At 44.4% G+C, this 19151-nt stretch overlaps 1 protein-coding gene across 15 annotated transcripts in view; it reads right to left on the reverse strand.

The window, feature by feature from the left end:
- The window catches only part of MACF1 (microtubule actin crosslinking factor 1), a 342588-nt gene that overhangs the window by 95498 nt on the left and 227939 nt on the right, over positions 1–19151 (reverse strand). For all 15 annotated transcript variants that reach the window (XM_059690073.1, XM_059690080.1, XM_059690075.1 and 12 more), the window contains 11 exons: positions 18170–18319; positions 17105–17338; positions 15612–15815; positions 12857–13375; positions 11843–12019; positions 11459–11582; positions 7899–8107; positions 6989–7306; positions 5911–6077; positions 3440–3596; positions 1538–1655 (listed from right to left, as the gene is read on the reverse strand). In XM_059690073.1, the coding sequence (XP_059546056.1) occupies positions 1538–1655; positions 3440–3596; positions 5911–6077; positions 6989–7306; positions 7899–8107; positions 11459–11582; positions 11843–12019; positions 12857–13375; positions 15612–15815; positions 17105–17338; positions 18170–18319 (2377 nt within the window). The remainder of the gene's footprint in view (positions 1–1537; positions 1656–3439; positions 3597–5910; positions 6078–6988; positions 7307–7898; positions 8108–11458; positions 11583–11842; positions 12020–12856; positions 13376–15611; positions 15816–17104; positions 17339–18169; positions 18320–19151) is intronic.

Consider the following 19151-nt stretch of genomic DNA (forward strand, 5'->3'; position numbering starts at 1 on the left):
AATCTGACCCTCTGCCTGTTTTTGCACAGAAAGCTTTACTGGAACAAAGCCACACCCATACACATATGTTATCTACGCTTGCTTTTGTGCTGCAATGGCAGAGGCATGTAGATGTGACAGAGACCATATGGCCCACAGACATAAAATATATACTATCTGGCTCTTTATAGAAAAAGTTTTGCCAATTCCTGATATAGTCACACACCAACAAGTCATTAAATTTAGAGGTTTATGTGTTAGAATATAAAAAAAAAATCAATTCCTGAAATGTCAATATTTTAAATAATACAATATTGAACCCAATTCAATTTTAACTTCTAGTTAGTGACAAGAGATCTTTAAACTTTAGGATACAACAAAAAAGTAGCCATTCTCAGGAGGAAAAAAAAAGGTCATCTTTCCCATACTATTTAAGCGACTATAGGGGTACATTAACATAGTAGGGTAATAAAACCTATGAGATACCAATTAGCAAACACTAAGTCACTGAGCTCATAGTGGATTTGTTTGAAAGACTGAATTTGCAGCCAGAGATTTTTCATGTATCTGGCACAATCTTTATGTCCACTTCCAAGAAATGTACCAGTCCCTGGAATACCAATATTATTTCTTAAACTAGAGGCCCAGTGCACAAATTGGTGCACCAGTGGGGTCCCTCGGCCTGGCCTGCGGGATCGGGTTGAAATGAGCTCTCCGACATCCCCCCAAGGGGTCCCGGATTGCGAGAGGGCACATGCCAGGCCTAGGGACCCCACTGGTGCACGACTGGGGCCAGGGAGGGATGTGGGAGGTTGGCCAGCCAGGGAGAGATTGCGGGAGGGCTCCAGGGCATGTCCGGCCAGTCTCACTCAGTCCCAATGGGCCAGACCCCAGCAGCAAGCTAACCAACTGGTTCGAGTGTCTGCCCCCTGATGGTCAGTGCATGTCATAGCGACTGGTCAACTGGTTGACTGTCTGCCCCCTGATGGCCAGTGCACATCATAGCGACTGGTCAACCGGTCGGCTGTCTGCCCCTTGGTGATCAGTACACATCATAGCGAACGGTTGAGTGACCTTAGCATATCGTTAGCATGTTATGCTTTGATTGGTTGAATGGATGACCGGACAACTAGACACTTAGCACACTAGGCTTTTATTATATAGGCTATCCATCCTCTCCCAAGAAACCATGCTTATACCATCTAAGGCTGACCCCAATTTAAAGATGTGCATAGCCATCCTATTCCCACGTATAAAAGAGAAAATTTTCAAGTTAGAAAATCCCATTTTAACTGGGCCAACAAGTGGGTCAACAAATCTCTTTACCCTATCGTGGGAAGGAATTTTCCAAAATGGAGTACTCTTATATAGAAAATGGAAAATAGATCAGATTGAGGGGGGAAGAGGAAGACTACTTTATGGACCCCCCTCCCCCCCTCCCCATACACATTTGTTCCCATATCCAACCTTGTTTCTGACTTTTCTTAAAGAGATCATTACAAGGGCCAAAGCAAAGAATGAAGTTTATTCACTACATTTTTTAAGAGCTTAAACTCACCTGTTTTGGTTTGGGAATCAGGTGCTGTGATCTCCATGATGAGATTTTCTAAAGAAGTGCCTTTGCAATTGATTTCTTCTACCAAAGTTCCCTTACTTGCCCAGTCATCTAAGAGGCCCTGTTTAAAGAACAAAACAGCTAAGGTAACATCTGGGAGCTTTCCCCTCATAGGAGAGACACCCATTCTTCTACATATACTCCCTAAAGTTTTTATAAGAATTAAGAGACCATCCACATATATTGACCATTTCAAGATCTTGGTTTAGACAGCCAAGGTGTGAAAGAATCATCTCCTGGAATAGTCAAGACCTTTTCATTCATGCCATCCATTCATTCATCAAATGTTTATTGAGCATTTACTATAGGCCAGGCATCATGCTAAACACTGCGGATACACAGTAAGACAATGACACAATTCTAAACCAAGAGCTCAGATTATCTATTGCATTATAATGTGATAAATGCTGTTACAGAAATACAGACAGTCAGTAAACCCTGAAATCACAAGAGGACACATTTAAGGTTAAGAGTTTGCCAGGTGGACAAAGGGAACAGCATGCATATAAAAAATAAAAAATAAATGGTCACTGGAGAGTAAAATGAGGAGATACTGAGATATAGAGAAATACGCAGAGTCATAGGTTACATTTTGTATGTTCAAGAGAACTTTATATTGTGTTTGGAGTCAAAGCTCTCACTTCTATAGGAAGCCATTAGGAAACAATGGCATCTGCTCTATGTCAAAAGTATCGGGTTGTATTGTCTCTGAGATGTGGATTGCCTGCCGCAGCAGTAAGACTTTATTCCTTGCAAAGCTGGGACATATCCTAGCCTGCAGTCCCTTCCTAGTGTTCCCTGAAATCTACTTAGTTTGCTTTTCATTTGAAGACCCAGAGCCATGAACATCTAGCAAGCTCATGCAGCCTAGCTTCAGACTGAACCTTATCAAGTCTCAGCTTGTCAATTCTTTATTACTCAGGCTTGATTCCAAAGGATTACAGTTACTGAACTATGTATTGACATAGGATATTTTAAAATTTTGAGGGAAATACAGTGACATCTGTTGGACACCATGTGAACAACTACTATTAAGTTGTTTGGACCTGACCACTTAGCAAGTGAGGTTTTTTTATTGTTGTTTTTGGCCTGGTGTTGCCATGAAACATTTCTTGAAACACTAAGGGTATTGTGAACCAAGAAACTGGGAACCTCTGCTCTAGGGAATTTCCCTACAGCAAATGCTCCTGGAACAGACTCTGTGAAAGCAATCAAACTCTTATCTGTTCAAGAGAAACCCTGCTTTACTAAGACAATGGGGACAAATGTGTAAGAGTTAGTTGGAGGCTGGTTTCAATTAAAAGAAGAATGTGTAAGAGGTATAAGCAGAGGCCCAATGACTACAAATAAAAAATGGTGCAGAGGGATTCTGCAGGGGATGGGACAAAAGGGGTCCTAGTCTTGAAACTACCTCCAACCATCTCATTATATCATCTCCTTTATTAGTTGTAGGACTAATTATGTCCTCGATTTCCTGATCATATGTTTTGTTACTTGCTCACATGTAATTGTCTAATTCTCAAACACACAATGAGAATTTAAGCTACTCAAGAACTGGACTTTTACAAATGTTTTTTTATGACCTACCATAGCATGAGAGGTATCCAAGAACAGCTGAAACTTCAGAGGTATTATTCCAAAATTATATTTTTGGTTTTGGTTTTTAAATAGATTTTTGGTGCTCAGGGCTTGGGTAGGGGTAGGTGTAGGTAGGACTTTCAGTTCTAATGTAGATGGATAATTTGGATTTCTCACACCACTTTCCCACCATAACTGGAAATGAGTCCATACATGCTTCTAAACTGCTGTCTAGCCCAATTCCTGGAGATATTTTTGTTCACCTACCTTCAGGTGTTCCATCTGCTTTTCCAGCTCTTTAGTACTCATGAAAGTCTCTGTAGGTGGAATATTTCCTTCAACTTCCTTCAACCATTTCTGGAAGGTCCCAACCAGCTTCCGGAATTCATCCAATTGTTCCTGGCAAGACGATGCATCTTCCTCTCTGTCAACGGAGAGGTTCTGTTACTTGCCAGGCTAAGCTGTGTGAAGTCAACTTGAACTAAAACTAAGTTCATTCTGGGACTCTAGGAATCATTTCCTAACAGTACTTTTCTTCCCATCATCTTTTCCACAGCAGCTTTGGCTAAACAACCACATATAATGTAGGAGAGCATCAAACTAAGGAATCTGTTGCCCTTGTTTGGACATTCTGGGGAAAGGAGTCTCCAGTCTTACTCTAAGCTAAAATGAAAGGGAGAAAAACTACAGGGAGCTTGCTATTTAGGTTCTATGATACAATGGAAGGAATGTAGGCTTTGGATCTTAAGTCCAGCTCTGATACTTTTTAGGTATTAGACTCTTTCAAGGCCTAATTAAAATGCTAATTCCTTTAACAAGGAAAATGCTAAAACAAGAGGCTCTGAGAAGTTAGAATAAATACACTAGGAAATAAAATAAATCCAGGAGAAAGGAGAAATCAATTTGGAATTAAGTTTGGAAATGGCGTCAGAATGGGGAAGAAAAACAAAGCTTGCCTGGCCTTCATCCCTCTCTCCTTCCCTAAATTACCTGCATTGATTTGAGCAACTACTTTCCTCTAGTCCAGTGGTTCTCAACCTTCTGGCCCTTTAAATACAGTTCCTCATGTTGTGACCCCCAACCATAAAATTATTTTCGTTTCTACTTCATAACTGTAATGTTGCTACTGTTATGAATCGTAACGTAAATATCTGATATGCAGGGTGGTCTTAGGCGACCCACAGGTTGAGAACCGCTGTGTCTAGTGGCTAAGGCCATCATCTGCTAACCCGAGAGAAAAATCTTAATCAGCTCTTAAGTCCAGGTGAGGTGTTTTAGTGGAGGAATCATGGCTTTTCAACAGTGAGCTGATTACCTGAAATCAGCCACCTTTGTCATATATATTCCCATGTTTGCCTTAAAAAACCCCAACCCAGACACTCTTCAAAAACAGCAACCTAAATGTTGTCAAGCCTTGGCCAGGTGGCTCAGTTGGTCTTGTACACCAAAAGGTTGAGGGTTTGATTCCAAATCAGGCACATACCTAGGTTGCACATTCAATCCCAGATTGGGGTGCATATGGGAGACAACGGATTCATGTTCTCTCTCTCTCCCTTCTGATGGGGAAAATGAGACATTTTTGGGGGGCTAGTAATCTAAATCTGTGCCAGTAACCTAATGCACATTCCTGTTAGCCTATAGTCTAGTCACTGCCCCTTCCTTAATTATCTGGTCTTGCAAGACCTGTTTACCTAAGTACTCCCATTTTACAGAGGCCATAAACCATGAACAATACACCACCCCCAGAGGGGGTTATCAGTGCTGGCGCCAGGCCAGGCCGTTAGGTGTGGTCTCATGGCCCCCATCCCAACACACGGGGCTTTCTGCAAAGCCCGCGAAAGGTCCGGAAGTCCCATCCATATCTGGGGGACAAAGAAACCAAAAGGGTACAAAGGGAAAGCTTCCTCCATATTGGTTGGCTCAGGATTTGGGGAGAAACAGTCTCCCTGAGTCACTGTACCAGTACATGTGAAACATCTGAAAATAAATGGGTTTTTCCTGTATTGCTGGTACTCTTGTGTATTTTTTGGTTGCCTGGTAAATTCTGTAACACTTCCTCTCTCTAAAATCAATAAACATATCCTCTGGTGAGGATTAATAATAATAATAAATAACTGTTGTCAAAACAAGCAGGGTGAGTGCCAATATAACCCTTAATTATTTCTGAGAAGTCTCCAATTTTTCTCTTTATTTCAAATCCTGCCACAATCCTACTTGCTGCCTCAAATTTGTTCTGTTTGGTCCAGGTGACCTGGGCTTTTGATGGTACAGAGAGGGAGCTGAGCCCCATTATTCAGAAGGAATTCATCATTTAGTAATAGAAAAACCACTAAGCATCAAGTAGATTGGGTAGCTTTGGTTGAAAGAGACACTTTCCAAATCGTCTATCCCTCTGTAGCAGAGATTTTTTCTTTCCTTTTTTTTTTAAAAAAAAAACTGTTATTAATTTTCAGAGAGAGGAAGGGAGAGGCAGAGACTGAAACATCGATGAGAGAGAATCATCAATTGGCTGCCTTCTGCACACCCCCTACTGGGGATCGAGCCTGCAACCCAGGCATGTGCCCTGACCGGGAATTGAACCATGACCTCCTGGTTCATAGGTTAACACTCAACCGCTAAGCCACACCGGCTGGGCCACAGCAGAGTTCTTTTCTGGTAATGACTGGTGAGGTAATAATTTCACTCAACAGCAAGAAAAAATTAGCACCCCGTACTGACCAACACATATGGGAACTCACCTTTCTTTAACTATCTTCTGTAGCTCTGTGAAGTCCTTTTTGAGGTTCTGTATCCTGTCCTGGTGTTGAGACAGGTCTAGTGCAAAGCCACAGGAGCTCAGTTCAGTGACCAGATGCTCAAGAGTATCAAGGCTGTCCTGCTGGTCTTCCATTTCCGAATTGAGCTCCTGTCAAGCAAACAGGAAATGTATTAAATCCTCTGATCCTTATAAATAAATACACACTGAAAGATGAACAATACCTAGGTGGTATAACAGAATGAAAAGAATAGAGGGTTCTGGAGTGGAAAAGACCTAAAATTCAATCATGGCTTTGCCACTTACTAGGTTGTGCTCTTAAGTTATTAAATTTCTCTAAGCTTCTACAGGCTATCTCGTCTGTAAAACAGGCACTCTCCCCACTATTGAAGATACAGGTAAGAGAAAATGGGTGGCATAAAAATTGAAAAAGAGTCTGGCCAGTATGGCTCAGTGATTGAGTGTTGACCTATGAACCAGGAGGCTGCGGGCTTGATCCCCAGAGTGGGGCGTGAGCGGGACAGCTGATCAATGATTCTCTCTCATCACTGATGTTTCTTTCTTTCCCTCTCTCTTCCTCTCTGAAATCAATAAAAATATATTTTAAAAAATTGAAAAAGAGGTAAAACTACATTTTCACATTATATGAAAATATACTTGCAAAATCCAAGAGCGTCAACAATACAACTAAATCAAACAATGAAGTAATTCAGTAAGTTACCAAAATATAAAATCAACATATTAAAATCAAACGTGAAAACTTCATAAAAACTTTGTCAGGATGAAGTTTCCATCAACTTGAATCCCTGACTGACCATGATAAGCTAAGTATCCTACTGATTTAGGTTGAATATGTAGTATGAGCGAAAAATAAATCTAGGTATGTTTCTAAAAAATGGACAAACAATATCTAGATTGCAGGATGGCTGTGATAATTCTTTAAGATAATGTAGGTGAAGTTTCCAGGATATCGACTGACATTTTATGTCCTCAGTAAATGTTGGTCCCTTCCTTGCCCTGCTTTTCCCTTTATTCTGTCAATTTGGCAGGTATAGCCTCACCTGGATCTGCTGGAAGAAATGTGCAATATCGTGATCTGGCTGATTTCCAGAGGCCAGCATCCGACTTTTGTTTTCCATGAATTGCTGCAGCTTTTCCGAGAGATGTTCAAACATCTCTGCCTGGGGCAGGAGCTTCTTTAGGGAGCTCTCCTTCTCTTGCTGCTGCAAACAGAGCTGTTGGAAGCGCTGGTTCACCTCCGCCAGTTTGCCCTGCAGCACTGCTGCTGTGGTGCTGTCTGCTGTCTCCATGAATCGGGTCACCATCTCACGAGTGGCCTCCAAGCTGCTCTTTTGCCGAGCAATGTCCTGCTTCAGTTTCTGTCATCAAGAAGATGTGTCAGCTCCTGGCTTACTTATTCTAGGACAGGGGTCCTCAAGCTTTTTAAACAGGGGGCCAGTTCACTGTCCCTCAGACTGTTGGAGGGCTGGACTATAGTTTAAAAAAAAACTATGAACAAATTCCTATGCACACTGCACATATCTTATTGTGAAGTAAAAAAACAAAACGGGAACAAATACAATATTTGTATTTGCATGTGGCCCGCGGGCCATAGTTTGAGGACCTCTGTTCTAGGATATCTGAGCCACAAACAAACTTCTAATAACTACACGTTTATCTCCTCTGGAGGGTTGGAGGATTGGACCTGAGCCTTCAGAACATCATATATCTCATCCTCCTAGTTCTCTAACCCATTCCACCAAATGACCTTGCTATCGCCATTGTTCTTGAAGTTTAACAATGGTTTGGAAATTGGATAGCAATATCTTCACATGGATTAGTCATCATGTCTAAGTCTCATCATCAGAAGATTCATGAACATAAATTCTTCTCTTGATACTTTTTCAAAGTGATGCAATTATGGGACATGGCAAATACACTCTATGCAAACTCTTTGGGTAGAGGTCTTACCATATTAGTGGCCAGGGCTTCTTGGATGACTTCTGACGACAGGGATGCCACCTGTTCCTCTTCCAGGTTTTTTTCAACTTCCATGATGGACTGCAACAAGCTGTCCAGGCTTTCCTGCACGCTCTGAGATTGGGCAATTGCCTTCTGCAGCAGAGCAGAGCGCTCAGCCAGGCTAGAGGAGAGGCTTTGGAAATGGCTAAGTATGGAATCTGGAAAAACATGGCCATGAAAAGAGAAAGTGGAGGCTATTTTTGTGTTGTGCTTTAAAAAAAAATGTATTAAGTTGCATGTTAATTATAACAGACATTAAGACAAACAGAAGTAATAAGCTTAAAGAATATTAGTATCTGAGCCAGATTCCATGAACATTATTTATTTAGCACCTACTACATGCCAGAAATTGTGCTAGATACTGAGGACTATAGATAATTGTGATAAAGTCCTTGCCTTCTTCAAACCTAAGACTCTGAAAGAGAGGGCAGGCAGAGGAAGGCACAACTAACCATGAAAATAAAATCCTAAGTGCTATAGTGGTACTAGAGCGAGGAAAAAAAATTTAATTGACTTGCCCTGGCTGGTGTTGCTCAGTGGTTTGGGAGCATCAGCCCACGCACTAGGAAGTCATGGGCTCAATTCCCCGTCAGGGCACATATCTAGGTTTCAGGTTCAATCCCCAGTTGGGCACATCCAATCTCTGTATCTCTCTTACATCAATATTTCTCTCCCTCTCTCTATCTGTCTCTTCCTCCCTCTCTAAAATAAAATTTAAAAATAAATAAATATTTTAAAAGTAAAAGAAAAAAAAAGAGTACTAGAGAGGCCTGAAAAAACCCCCGATTATTTCTTATCTTTTATTTCTTTTGGGAGGTGGTGGTGGTGGTGGTGAGGACTTTACAAAGAAAGCAATCTCTTGGCTACATCTTGAAGCATGAGTAAGAGTTCATCATGCATGGGAAGCCCTTATTTAATGTTATCAGGTAAGCAACAGGAAAAACGTCAGGATTAAAGCAATGAAGAAATGACTAGTTTACTTGGGAAAGGAAAGATGTAGGGTGTATCTAGAAGGCAGAATGCCTTGGCGAAAGGGGTTGAAGCCAGATTGCAAAGGTCCTTCAATGATCCTATCTAATAAAAGAGAAACATGGTAATTAGCCGTACATCCGCTACCCTTCCCATTGGTTAATCAGGGCGATATGCAAACGGCCAACTAAGATGGCGGTTAACCGCCAACAAAGACGGTGGTTAATTTGCATATGTAGGCACGATGCTGGGAGGCGAAAGGGAAAGGATGGAAGAAGTCCCCTGCCACTGACGGTGATCGGAAACCAAGGGGGGAGCTAAGAGCTGGGGGCAGGGCAAAGGCGGTCCTGGGGGCCACCTTTGCCCTGCCCCCCAGTTGTGATCAGAGAACCCGGCGCCTTTGCCACCTGGCCACTGATAGCAGGAAGCAGGGGTGGAGCCGGCAATGGGAGCTGGGCAGGGGCAGAACTGGCAGTCCAGGGAGCTAGAGGTCCCTTGCCCATACCTAAAGCCTTGGCCAAAGACGTTAGGCCTGGGCAGGGGTGGAGCCTGCAACTGTGGGGAGCTGGGGGTCCCCTGCCCAGGCCTAAGGCCTTGGTCAGAGGCATTAGGTCTAGGCAGGGGCCAATCCGGCGATTGGAGGGTGATGAGGGTCAACTCCTCTGGCCAAGGCATAAGGCCTGGGCGGGGGACGGAGCCAGCAATCAGAGGGGGCTGGGGGTCCTCTGCCCAGGCCTGATGCCTGGGCCAGAGGCATCAGGCCTGGGTGGGGTGAGGAGCCGGTGATTGGGGGTATATGAGGATCCCCTGCCCAAGCCTGAAGCCTGGGTCAGAGGCGTCAGGCTTGGGCAGGGGGTGGAGCAAGCGATCAGAGGGAGATGGGGGTCCCCTGCCCAGGGCTGATGCCTGGGCCAGAGGCATCAGGCCTGGGAAAGGGCGGAGCTGGTGATCGGGGGGAGATGGGGGTTCCCTGCCCAGGCCTGAAACCTGGGCCAGAGGCATCAGGCCTAGGCCAGGGGCGGAGCCAGCAATCAGAGAGGTCTGGGGGTCCCCTGCCCAGGCCTGATGCCTGGGCCAGAGGCATAAGGCCTGGGCAGGGGGGCAGAGCCAGTGATCAGGGGGAAATGAGGGTCCCCTGCCCAGGCCTGACATCTCTGGCAGAGGCATCAGGCCTGGGCAAGGGGCCAATCCTGCGATTGGAGGGTGATGGGGGTCAACGCCTTTGGCTGAGGCGTCAGGCCTGGGCGGGGGGTGGAGCTGTCAATCGGAGGGGTGTGCGGGTCCCCTGCTCAGGCCTGATACCTGGGCCAGAGGCATCAGGCCTGGGCGGGGGGCGGAGCCAGCTATGGGAGGGAGATGGGGGTCCCCTGCCCTGGCCTTACACCTCTGGTGGAGGCATCAGGCCTGGGCAAGGGGCCAATCTGGCAATCGGAGGGTGATGGGGGTCGATGCCTCTGGCCAAGGCATCAGGCCTGGGCAAGGGTGGAGCCCGTGATCGGGGGAGATGGGGTTCCCCTGCCCAGGCCTGAAGCCCGGGCCAGAGGCGTCAAGCCTGGGGTGGGGGTGGGTGGGGTGCCAAGCCACAGATTGGTGTGAACTACAGAGGAAGCACCTTTTCTGACCACTCATTGATTAAGCTCCCTGTATGCCACTGGTAATATTCTTAGTAACTTGGGTAATAAGAATCCAAAATGGTGATCTAGGGTTTTTCACCACACTCCTGGTGAAAAAAATGAAGGTCCGCTGCTGGAGGGCTAAGAAATGTCATATCCTGCCCTAGCGGGTTTGGCTCAGTGGATAATGCCTTGGCCTGCCGATGGCAGGGTCTGGGTTCAATTCTGACCAAGGGCATGTACCTAGGTTGCAGGATCCTCTCCGGCCGGGACCCAGGTTCAGGGCTCATGCAGGTGGCAACCAATCAAAGTGTTCCTATCATATTGATGTTTCTCTCTGTCTTTCCCTTTCTCTTTCACATTCTCTAAAAATCAATGGAAACATATCCTCAGGTGAGGATAAAAAAATAATAAAGGAATTATTATTATATGAAAGACACATCTTGAAAATGCCTAAAAAAAGTTGTGATTTTTTCATGGTGATGGGACTGGAGTCCATGTTGATGAAAAAACCTTGCTGGCTGCGGTGACTGGCAGTGGCTGCAGCAGTGGCGTTATGGGGCTGGTTCCTTCCCCTGATCAGCCCGGTCACCTCCCACAAAGGGAGGCCAGACTGCTGCTTAGGCCCACTCCCCAAGGGGAGCAGGGAGCGGGGCCTAAGCTGTCAATAGGACATCCCCTGTGGACTCCCAGTATGTGAGAGGGGGCAGGCTGGGCTGAGGGACACTCCGCCCCCCCCCCCCCCCAGTGCATGAATTTCATGCACCGGGCCCCTAGTATAAGAATAAAGTTCATGAGCGGGTGAGCTATTCACGTGTATATCCCCAGCACCCAGCTAGCACCAGATACCTGTACAACACAATGGGATCAACTATGGAACAGAGGTATACACTAGGAATTAGCACTATGCCTGTTGCTGTTTCATACCTGTAGTTTCTTGAACACGCATGTGGTCTGGGGCTGGTTTCCCTTTAATTTCCATGAGGTCACAAGCTACTTTTTGAAGTTTTTCTACAGGTACTTGGTGTTCAGCCAATTCCTCCTGCAACTGCTGCTTGTTGATGAAAAGGGACAGAAGAAAAACATCTGAGTGAGTAATCAAAGCTGGTTCTAGGACCCAGAGTGAGTTGTATGATAAGCTGCACAGAATAATTCTCAGCTTAACCAGAGCCACCGATATTAGAATAAATCGTTTAGGAATGAGATCTTGTCCAAGGCATCCCAACCATTGTTTTTAACCCAAAGGCCAGTGTTTGCATTACTTTTGGGTGCTGTAAGCCATGCAGTACAACAGCCTGTGTCCTGGCTTACCTTTGTTGTTGCAAGCTGCTGTTGCAGGACCCCAGGGTCAGAGGCCACAGTATCTGAGAGGAGCTTCTCCACCTTGACCTCACAGGCCTGCATCCAGGCCTGCAGGCTGTCAGCGCTGCTCTGGAACTGCTGATAATGGCCTAGCAGCATGTTCAGGTGAGAGCCCAGTCGTGTACACTGTGCCAGAGAAAGGAGGGAAAGAAAGCTTAGGCCAGGCCAGGCCCAAGGCAGCAGCATCCCAGGCATAGTCCAGAGAGAGGCTGGGCTCTGTTACAGGGAACTCACTGTGGATGCAGTTAGGGGTAGTGCCCATGGATAGATAAGTAGCAACATCCTTTTCATGAGTGGGTTCCTCATCATTTGATCCATTCTATTCACCTCAACTCTATTACACACTGGGGAAGATTTAGTGAGTTGTATGGTAAGCCATCAAAGAAATATGCATCAGGTTGCAAGAGAAATGGGACTGAGAAAAGTGTCTCTCTGAGGGTTAGAGGTATTGATACAAAGCACAAGACGGGTGAGAAGAACTGACTCGATTCTATGCCTTAGAAGCTAAAAGGAGTTCTCTGATAGGAAGATATGAATTTACCCCTGGGTGAGAAGAACTGACTCGATTCTATGCCTTAAGAGCTAAAAGGAGTTCTCTGATAGGAAGATATGGATTTGCCCCCGATGCTCTGTCCAGGAATACAGACTGTGCACTGGGTTTAAGTTCCCCCTGCGCTATGTCTCCGAGGAGCCCTTGTGGGCTGGTCATGATACAGAAGGCAAGCACCTCCACCAGCACCTCTGGAGTGAGACGCGCTGCTGATATTGCTAGGATCGGGCACTAGCCGTGAGCCTTCATGTTTTGCATTTTTGCACTGCTCATAAAGACGCTCTATCTGTGGTCAGTATACAAATTAGCTCATTCCCTGTGTCCTGAGGTTTCTAAGTCTCAGAAACCACCTACAGTTGTGTGAGGGCTGCCACGATCGGTTCACCAGAGGCTGCCAGGAGCCTCTCCCATACCTTTGAATGGAGAGCAGTGTATCTCTCTGTTGCATCCTTCAGCTTGTCCTTCACTAAGGTTCCAGCTGCTGATGGCTCTCTGCCTTCCTCCAGGCAGTTTTCAGTGTCCAACACTTTCTGTCCTGAGATGGTCACAAATCTCAAGTCTCCTTTGTGGGAAATTACATCCTCCGAGAAGCTCCCCTGCCGCTTTAGCAGGGAGGGGAGGGATTCGGGGCTGCTGCTTCCCTGGTGCATGTTCTCCAGCTCTTTCTCAGACCGTTCGAGCCAGTTTTCAAACTCTCTATGGTCCTGCAGAAACTTCTGCAGCTCATCCCGTAGTGTCTGCACCTGCTTCAGCCCTGCCTCTGACTGGGCCAGGGAAGTCGCATACTGTTCCTTTAGCTCTCCTAGCTTCTCCTGCAGTGTCTGCCGTTCCTCAGGTGTGAGATTGTGGCCATGCTGGTCCAGGAAGGCCTGAGCTGACTGGGTGGCCAGGATGAAATTTTGCTGCTGAGATAGCAATTCTTGGTGATGGGCCTGGCAAAAAATCCCCCAAAACAAAGGACAATTAGCAGGGACACCACAATAATGTGGTTATGTCTACAACTAGAAGTAGAGAGAGATTTTCATAGGCCACTTTTATAGCTGCTCAGAAGTCACCAATCTCTCTCTCTCTAAGCATTATGCCATATTCCAGCTGAACTGACACACACAGAATCTTAACGTTTTCAAAGATATTTTACATGTATTGTCTCATCTGATTTGCTGCACAATCTACAATGTAGGAAGACAATAAAATATCCATATTAAAGACGGGGTTAAGTGATTACCAAAAAGATGTACTATTGACTAAGGTCATGCAGGTAGTTAAGGGATGAATTGTTGACCCGACTCTCTTCACTAAATCATCCTAAGTCTAAGAGAAGGTACAAATGGCCAACGCATAATTACCCACATGAATGGAAGGAGAGAATAAGCTGGGTGAGCCATACATGGGACAATTACCAATTCTTAGCTATGAAATATGTCAGTCAATTATCTATGGAGACTGTCCTAACAGGAAAGATCTAGGGAAATTAATGCATTAAGTAAATGAGTTATGCATTAATGAGAGTGAGCTGTGTTTCTGGACAGCACAGGTAATTTGTGCTATCTCCATGTGTTTCCATGTGGACCTTTTTTCTATTCCCAGGGAACAGAAGTGAAAGAAGGACAGTAGTGGTTGTTCAAACAACGTTCTTCCCGAGTCTAACAGAAGTCAGAGGGAGTTCACTCAGTGTTCCTAACTACCTATATTGTTGATGCAACTACCTAGAGAAGGACTAAGCTTACTTTTCTTCAGAATATTGTCCGGTTTCAACCTGTATCAACCGCAATCTGATAGCCTCAGATTCCAACACCCTCTCAGGGAAGGTGGGGTGAGAAACATATCCTGCTCAAATAACTAGTAAGGAGCATCTAGTACCACAGCCTGTCTATGTACCATCCCGATGCCCCCTTCTCATCCTCCAACCCATCCACCTATAAGTAAGGCCGTTTCCTTCCTAGGATGGAAATACTACTTGGTCAAGCTGACTGACACTACCAGCAAGAGGTGTCAGGAAGGCTCCTAGGACAGCAGAACCATCTCTGCTCCATGCCAGGGCCTTGGGGGACACACTACAATGAACCTCCCAAGCACAGAATGGGCATGCCAGAGGCAGAAATCCCATTAGTACACAATAGGCATTGGTCCACACAAGCCGTTCAATAGAAGCACTCCAGCTACACCAAATTTTTTGTGCTAGGAAGGTAGAACTACTGAAATATGTGATGCGTGTGTTAAAGTGCCCTGAATATATCATTCTCTCTCAACCACGCAATATAATGTGCCTGCATGTGCCAGCTAATGTCCCAGGAGACGGTTTATCTGGTTAGTTCACTGATTTATCTCCAATGCCTGTCATATAGCAGATGCTCAATATTTGCTAAATGAAGGAATAAATGAGTAGAGAGAAATAGTAAGAAAGAAATGGTTTCATGAGTAAAATAGGAAGCCATTAAAAGGATACAGCATTTTAGAAAGATTACTTAGTGTGGGGGATGAATTGGAGGATTAAAGCCTACAGGTAAGGAGACCAGTAAAAGCTACTATAGTAATACAAGTCCAAACCACAATAATATCTCCACGGAGATGAAGACGTGGGCTGCCTGTGAAAGAGATATAAGCAACATGGCATTTGATGGCTGATTTGATATGGGACAGTGAGGCAGGGAAAGGAGGTTTGAATGATGTCTAATTCAGGCAATTAATACAGGAAGGACAATGTGTTTGATCAGGAGAGGGGTATTATAATGAACAGGCATTCCATTTTTCAGTTTGAGATGCTTGTGATTCCAACTTGTCAAGAGAAAGACAGATTCATATAATGGCTTGAAGCTCAGGACAGCATTTGGGCTAGAGACAAATATATATATATGCAATTATTGAGTACAAACGGTAATTGAAGTATCATGAATGGATGAAACTACCAAAGGAAAGTTTATTTTGAAAGATGAGAGCAAGTCTAGGACTATATTAAAAGCACACCAGTATGTGAAATGGTGCCTGGGGGAAAGGAATAGATTATCAAGGGCAGAGGAGTGCTATGTGAAGTAGTGCTATGTGAGTATTTCAAGTGTCAAAGAATATGAACTGAGAGGTGCTCCCTGGATTCAGGAGCAAAGAGGTACTGGTCACTTGCTCAGGGCAGAAAAGAGTCCCCAGCACAGTGAGGGCAAGCAACAGACTCACCTTCATCTTCTCATACTGCTTGTCCAGTTTCTCTGAGGCCTGGTTCACGCCCATGTGGCCGTCAGTGGTATCCAAGGCACCTTTCTCCAGGCTAGCTCCTGACAGCTGCTCCATCTGTCCACCAGGTGACCCCACTGAAGCCACCCAATCCAAGAGAGCATCAATCTTACTCCTGTTCTCTGCCAGTTCCTTTGCTGCTTTACTCTGAAAGGAGTAAAGGGAGTCTGATGTGAAGGCCTTAGATACTCAGCTATTATAGGTTACAGGTGAAGTCAAGAGGGAAATGTTTATGCTAAAGAAAATGAGAAGCTCTAAGATTGGGTATAGGCAATCTTTGAACCCACAAAAAAGAACGAGGAGCTAAATCTGTTGAAAAAATAATTATTGAAAATAATCTCTAGATTTTTGTGTATATCTTACTGCTTTAAAAGATAGGGAGAGCCTTGGCCAGTGTGGCTCAGTTGGTTGGAGCATTGTCCCATGCACCACAGGGTCACAGGTTCGATTCCTGGTGAGGGCATATACCTAGGTTGTGGGTTCACACAGGAGGCAACTAATTGGTGTTTCTCTCTCTCTCCCTTCCTGTCTAAAATCAATTTTAAAAAAAGGGGGGGGGGGAATCCTAGGATTTAAAGGCCCTTATTTTATTAAGAGGTGATTTAATCCAGCCATCCCAGCAAGGCCTCTCGGCATTCTTTCTAGGCATGCAAAAGTGATACACTGGCTTGGCAGGGTAAGAGATAACACAGCCATACTCAATTACCTGGCTGCGTCTTCCTAAGGGAAATACAGACTTCTCCTATCCTTTCCTCTGCCAAACAGAACACCGAGTACTGAAACGATTTCATGACTCCTCAAGTATTTTAATTGATTAAAAAGGATATGCCAAGGGATACATTCACATAGTTCAGACTTCATCTTCAGGTAACTTATTTCTATTTTCTCTACCTCCCTGTTAGCATCAGAGTCCATGGCTGGACAAAGGATTCTAATTCAATCTGCTAGTGCCAAGTAGGGTGCAGAAGACCATTTGAGACTTCACCTTCTCGTGGGTTTACCCCAGTGCCATGATCTCCCTGAAACTACAGTGAAAAAGCTTGGAGACTCCCCAGTTACTTCCCCCCACACTCCTGGATCACCAGTCTAGATTCATGTAAGAAACATGCCATTTGCATTTTCCTCCCCAGGGTACCACCCTTCCTCACTAAATTCTTTCTGACATTTTCCTATTATTCAGAATACCAAATACACAGAATGCCAGAGTTTTTATTTTTATTTTTTGTAATATAAACTTCCTACCAATTATTCCTGACTTAAAGTTCTTCAGAATATTGATGAAAATAAAGTACTGGCTCACAGTCCTGTTCCTGAAACAGCCCCTTTTCATGACTCTATGCTCTGTGTAAGGCAGTTCCTCCTCATCACCTTTCATTTGTGTAGGTGCTAATATTTTCTTTTTTGAAAAATACCAAGTGTCACAGCAGTCTGGTTACCTTTTCAGTCTCCTGCTGTAAGGCTGAGGTCACTACTTCCTCTAGCTCCTTCTGGGCCACCCGCGTCCGTGCCTGAAGAGCCTCATACTGCTCCTTCGCCTGATGAAGTTTTTCCCGAAGAGTTGTCAACTCCTGGGGGCTCAGCTTGGTCTGGTTCTCTTCCAGGAACCCTTCGATGTCTTTGACAACACTGGCAACTGAGGCGGCGCGATTCTGAATGTCGTCCTGTAAATCCTAACACATGAAAACAGGAATGGCAGACCTTCAACTTTAGCTGCCTAAGACCTAACAGGACGAAGGTGGAATGACTGGGATTGACATATCTGCAACAGATGTATGTCTCTTAATATTTAATTTTTTAAGCAACATTTAAATTGAAATTTCTGAGAAAATATTTAGTGAAGACAAAAAAGGAGACCCATAAACATGGTGAATAGCAGAGATTTTTATTTTGTAATGAGTTATCCTCGAAGAGATCACTCTTCTATAAAGAAGAGTTGACAGCAGTATTCTAGCTGAGTCCTTCCTACTCTCCTTATCCTCACTGTAGCCTGTAAGAACCAGCAAGGTGTGGGTACTGCCTAGTTTCCAGCCTCATCATTCCTAATCTTCCTTTTGTTCTTTTTAGCCCAATTGAACTAGCTTTCTTTCAGTTCTGGAATATGTGGTGCTTGATCCCATTCCCACCTGAAGACAGACACATAGGCCTCAGCCTGCATATTCTCTTCCATCTACCACCCCTGCATTCCTTAACCCCTACACAGCGTTCATTTCTCAGGGTAAGGGACATTTCTTCAAGGTAATCTTTTCTGACATCCTAGACTAGATTGAGTCTCTGTTATATGTTCTCATGTAACTTTTCCTTTATATGTATAATAGTTAATAATTATTTGTACATTTTTGTGATTATCTATAATATCCATCTCTTTCACTAGACTGTAAGCATCATGTGAGCAGGGTTATTTACCATTATGTTGCTAACACTAAGCACGTGCCTGGCACATAAGCAAGCCTTTATAAATATTTGTTGACAAAATGCAAATAAATGAATTAACTTATACTGACCTTCAAGTCACTTTGGTTCTTCTGCAAAGCAGAAAGATCCTGCTGGGAGGCTCTGCCTTGGTGGCCTACCAATGCTCTTTCCGCCTGCCCTATCCAGCTGCAAAGATCCTCCAGTTTCTCATGACAAGTATTTTGTTGTTTCTGCAAGGTCTAATTAAAATGCAAAGGGGCCAAAAGACAATTAATAATCCTCGTTTTACAAAAACAAGGTAACTCCCTGAAATATAAAACAAGGTTACAGCTTAAGATGGAAAAGTTGGTGGGAGACTAGAACAGGAAAAAGCACAGAATCATATTTAAAAAGCTCCCCTCATCTGTTGATCTGGGTCTATGGTCTGGATTATAATGAGGGGTGATTTCAGGTGAGAATGCTCCCAGGTTTTGGTTTGGGAGCTCCTTTGCCAGACTGCTGTTATTATCCTTAGAAATGGAACAAAGAGCCCAGATGCTTAAAAGCCAGAGATGATAATAAATAGTGGTTCTGACCAATTCCTCTACCAGAACCAGTGGTTCTGACCAATTCCTATTAGTCAAAATATGGAAAATTGTAAGGATGTATTAGAAGGAAAATATATCAAGAAACTGGACAATTTATAATCTAATTGAGCTTCTTAATAATTTAGCAGACTTATAAATTCAACGTCTCACAAATGTAGACACCCTTTAAATAGGAATGAGGGGCTTGTCTATTTTGAGAAAGAAAGTGCCCAACATTAGCAACTGGCTGTCGTTCAGTTGTCTACACTGATATCAAAGAGAAAAGCCAGGCCCAAGGGGAGGGGGGGAATATGTTTCTGTGCCTGATCCCAGATCTCATCTCAGTTGCCTGACACAGAAGCACCTGACTGAGCAATTGAGCATGATGTGTCCTCCTGACCATCCTTCTGAAACCAATTTCCACCAGTTTCTACCTTCTGATGGCATTTTAGTCACCTGCACTTACAAACAGGTGCCAAAACTGGCCCTCTCTCCCCTCTTTAGG

The sequence above is a fragment of the Myotis daubentonii genome, chromosome 3, assembly GCF_963259705.1.
Source record: "Myotis daubentonii chromosome 3, mMyoDau2.1, whole genome shotgun sequence".
Lineage (NCBI taxonomy): Eukaryota > Metazoa > Chordata > Mammalia > Chiroptera > Vespertilionidae > Myotis > Myotis daubentonii.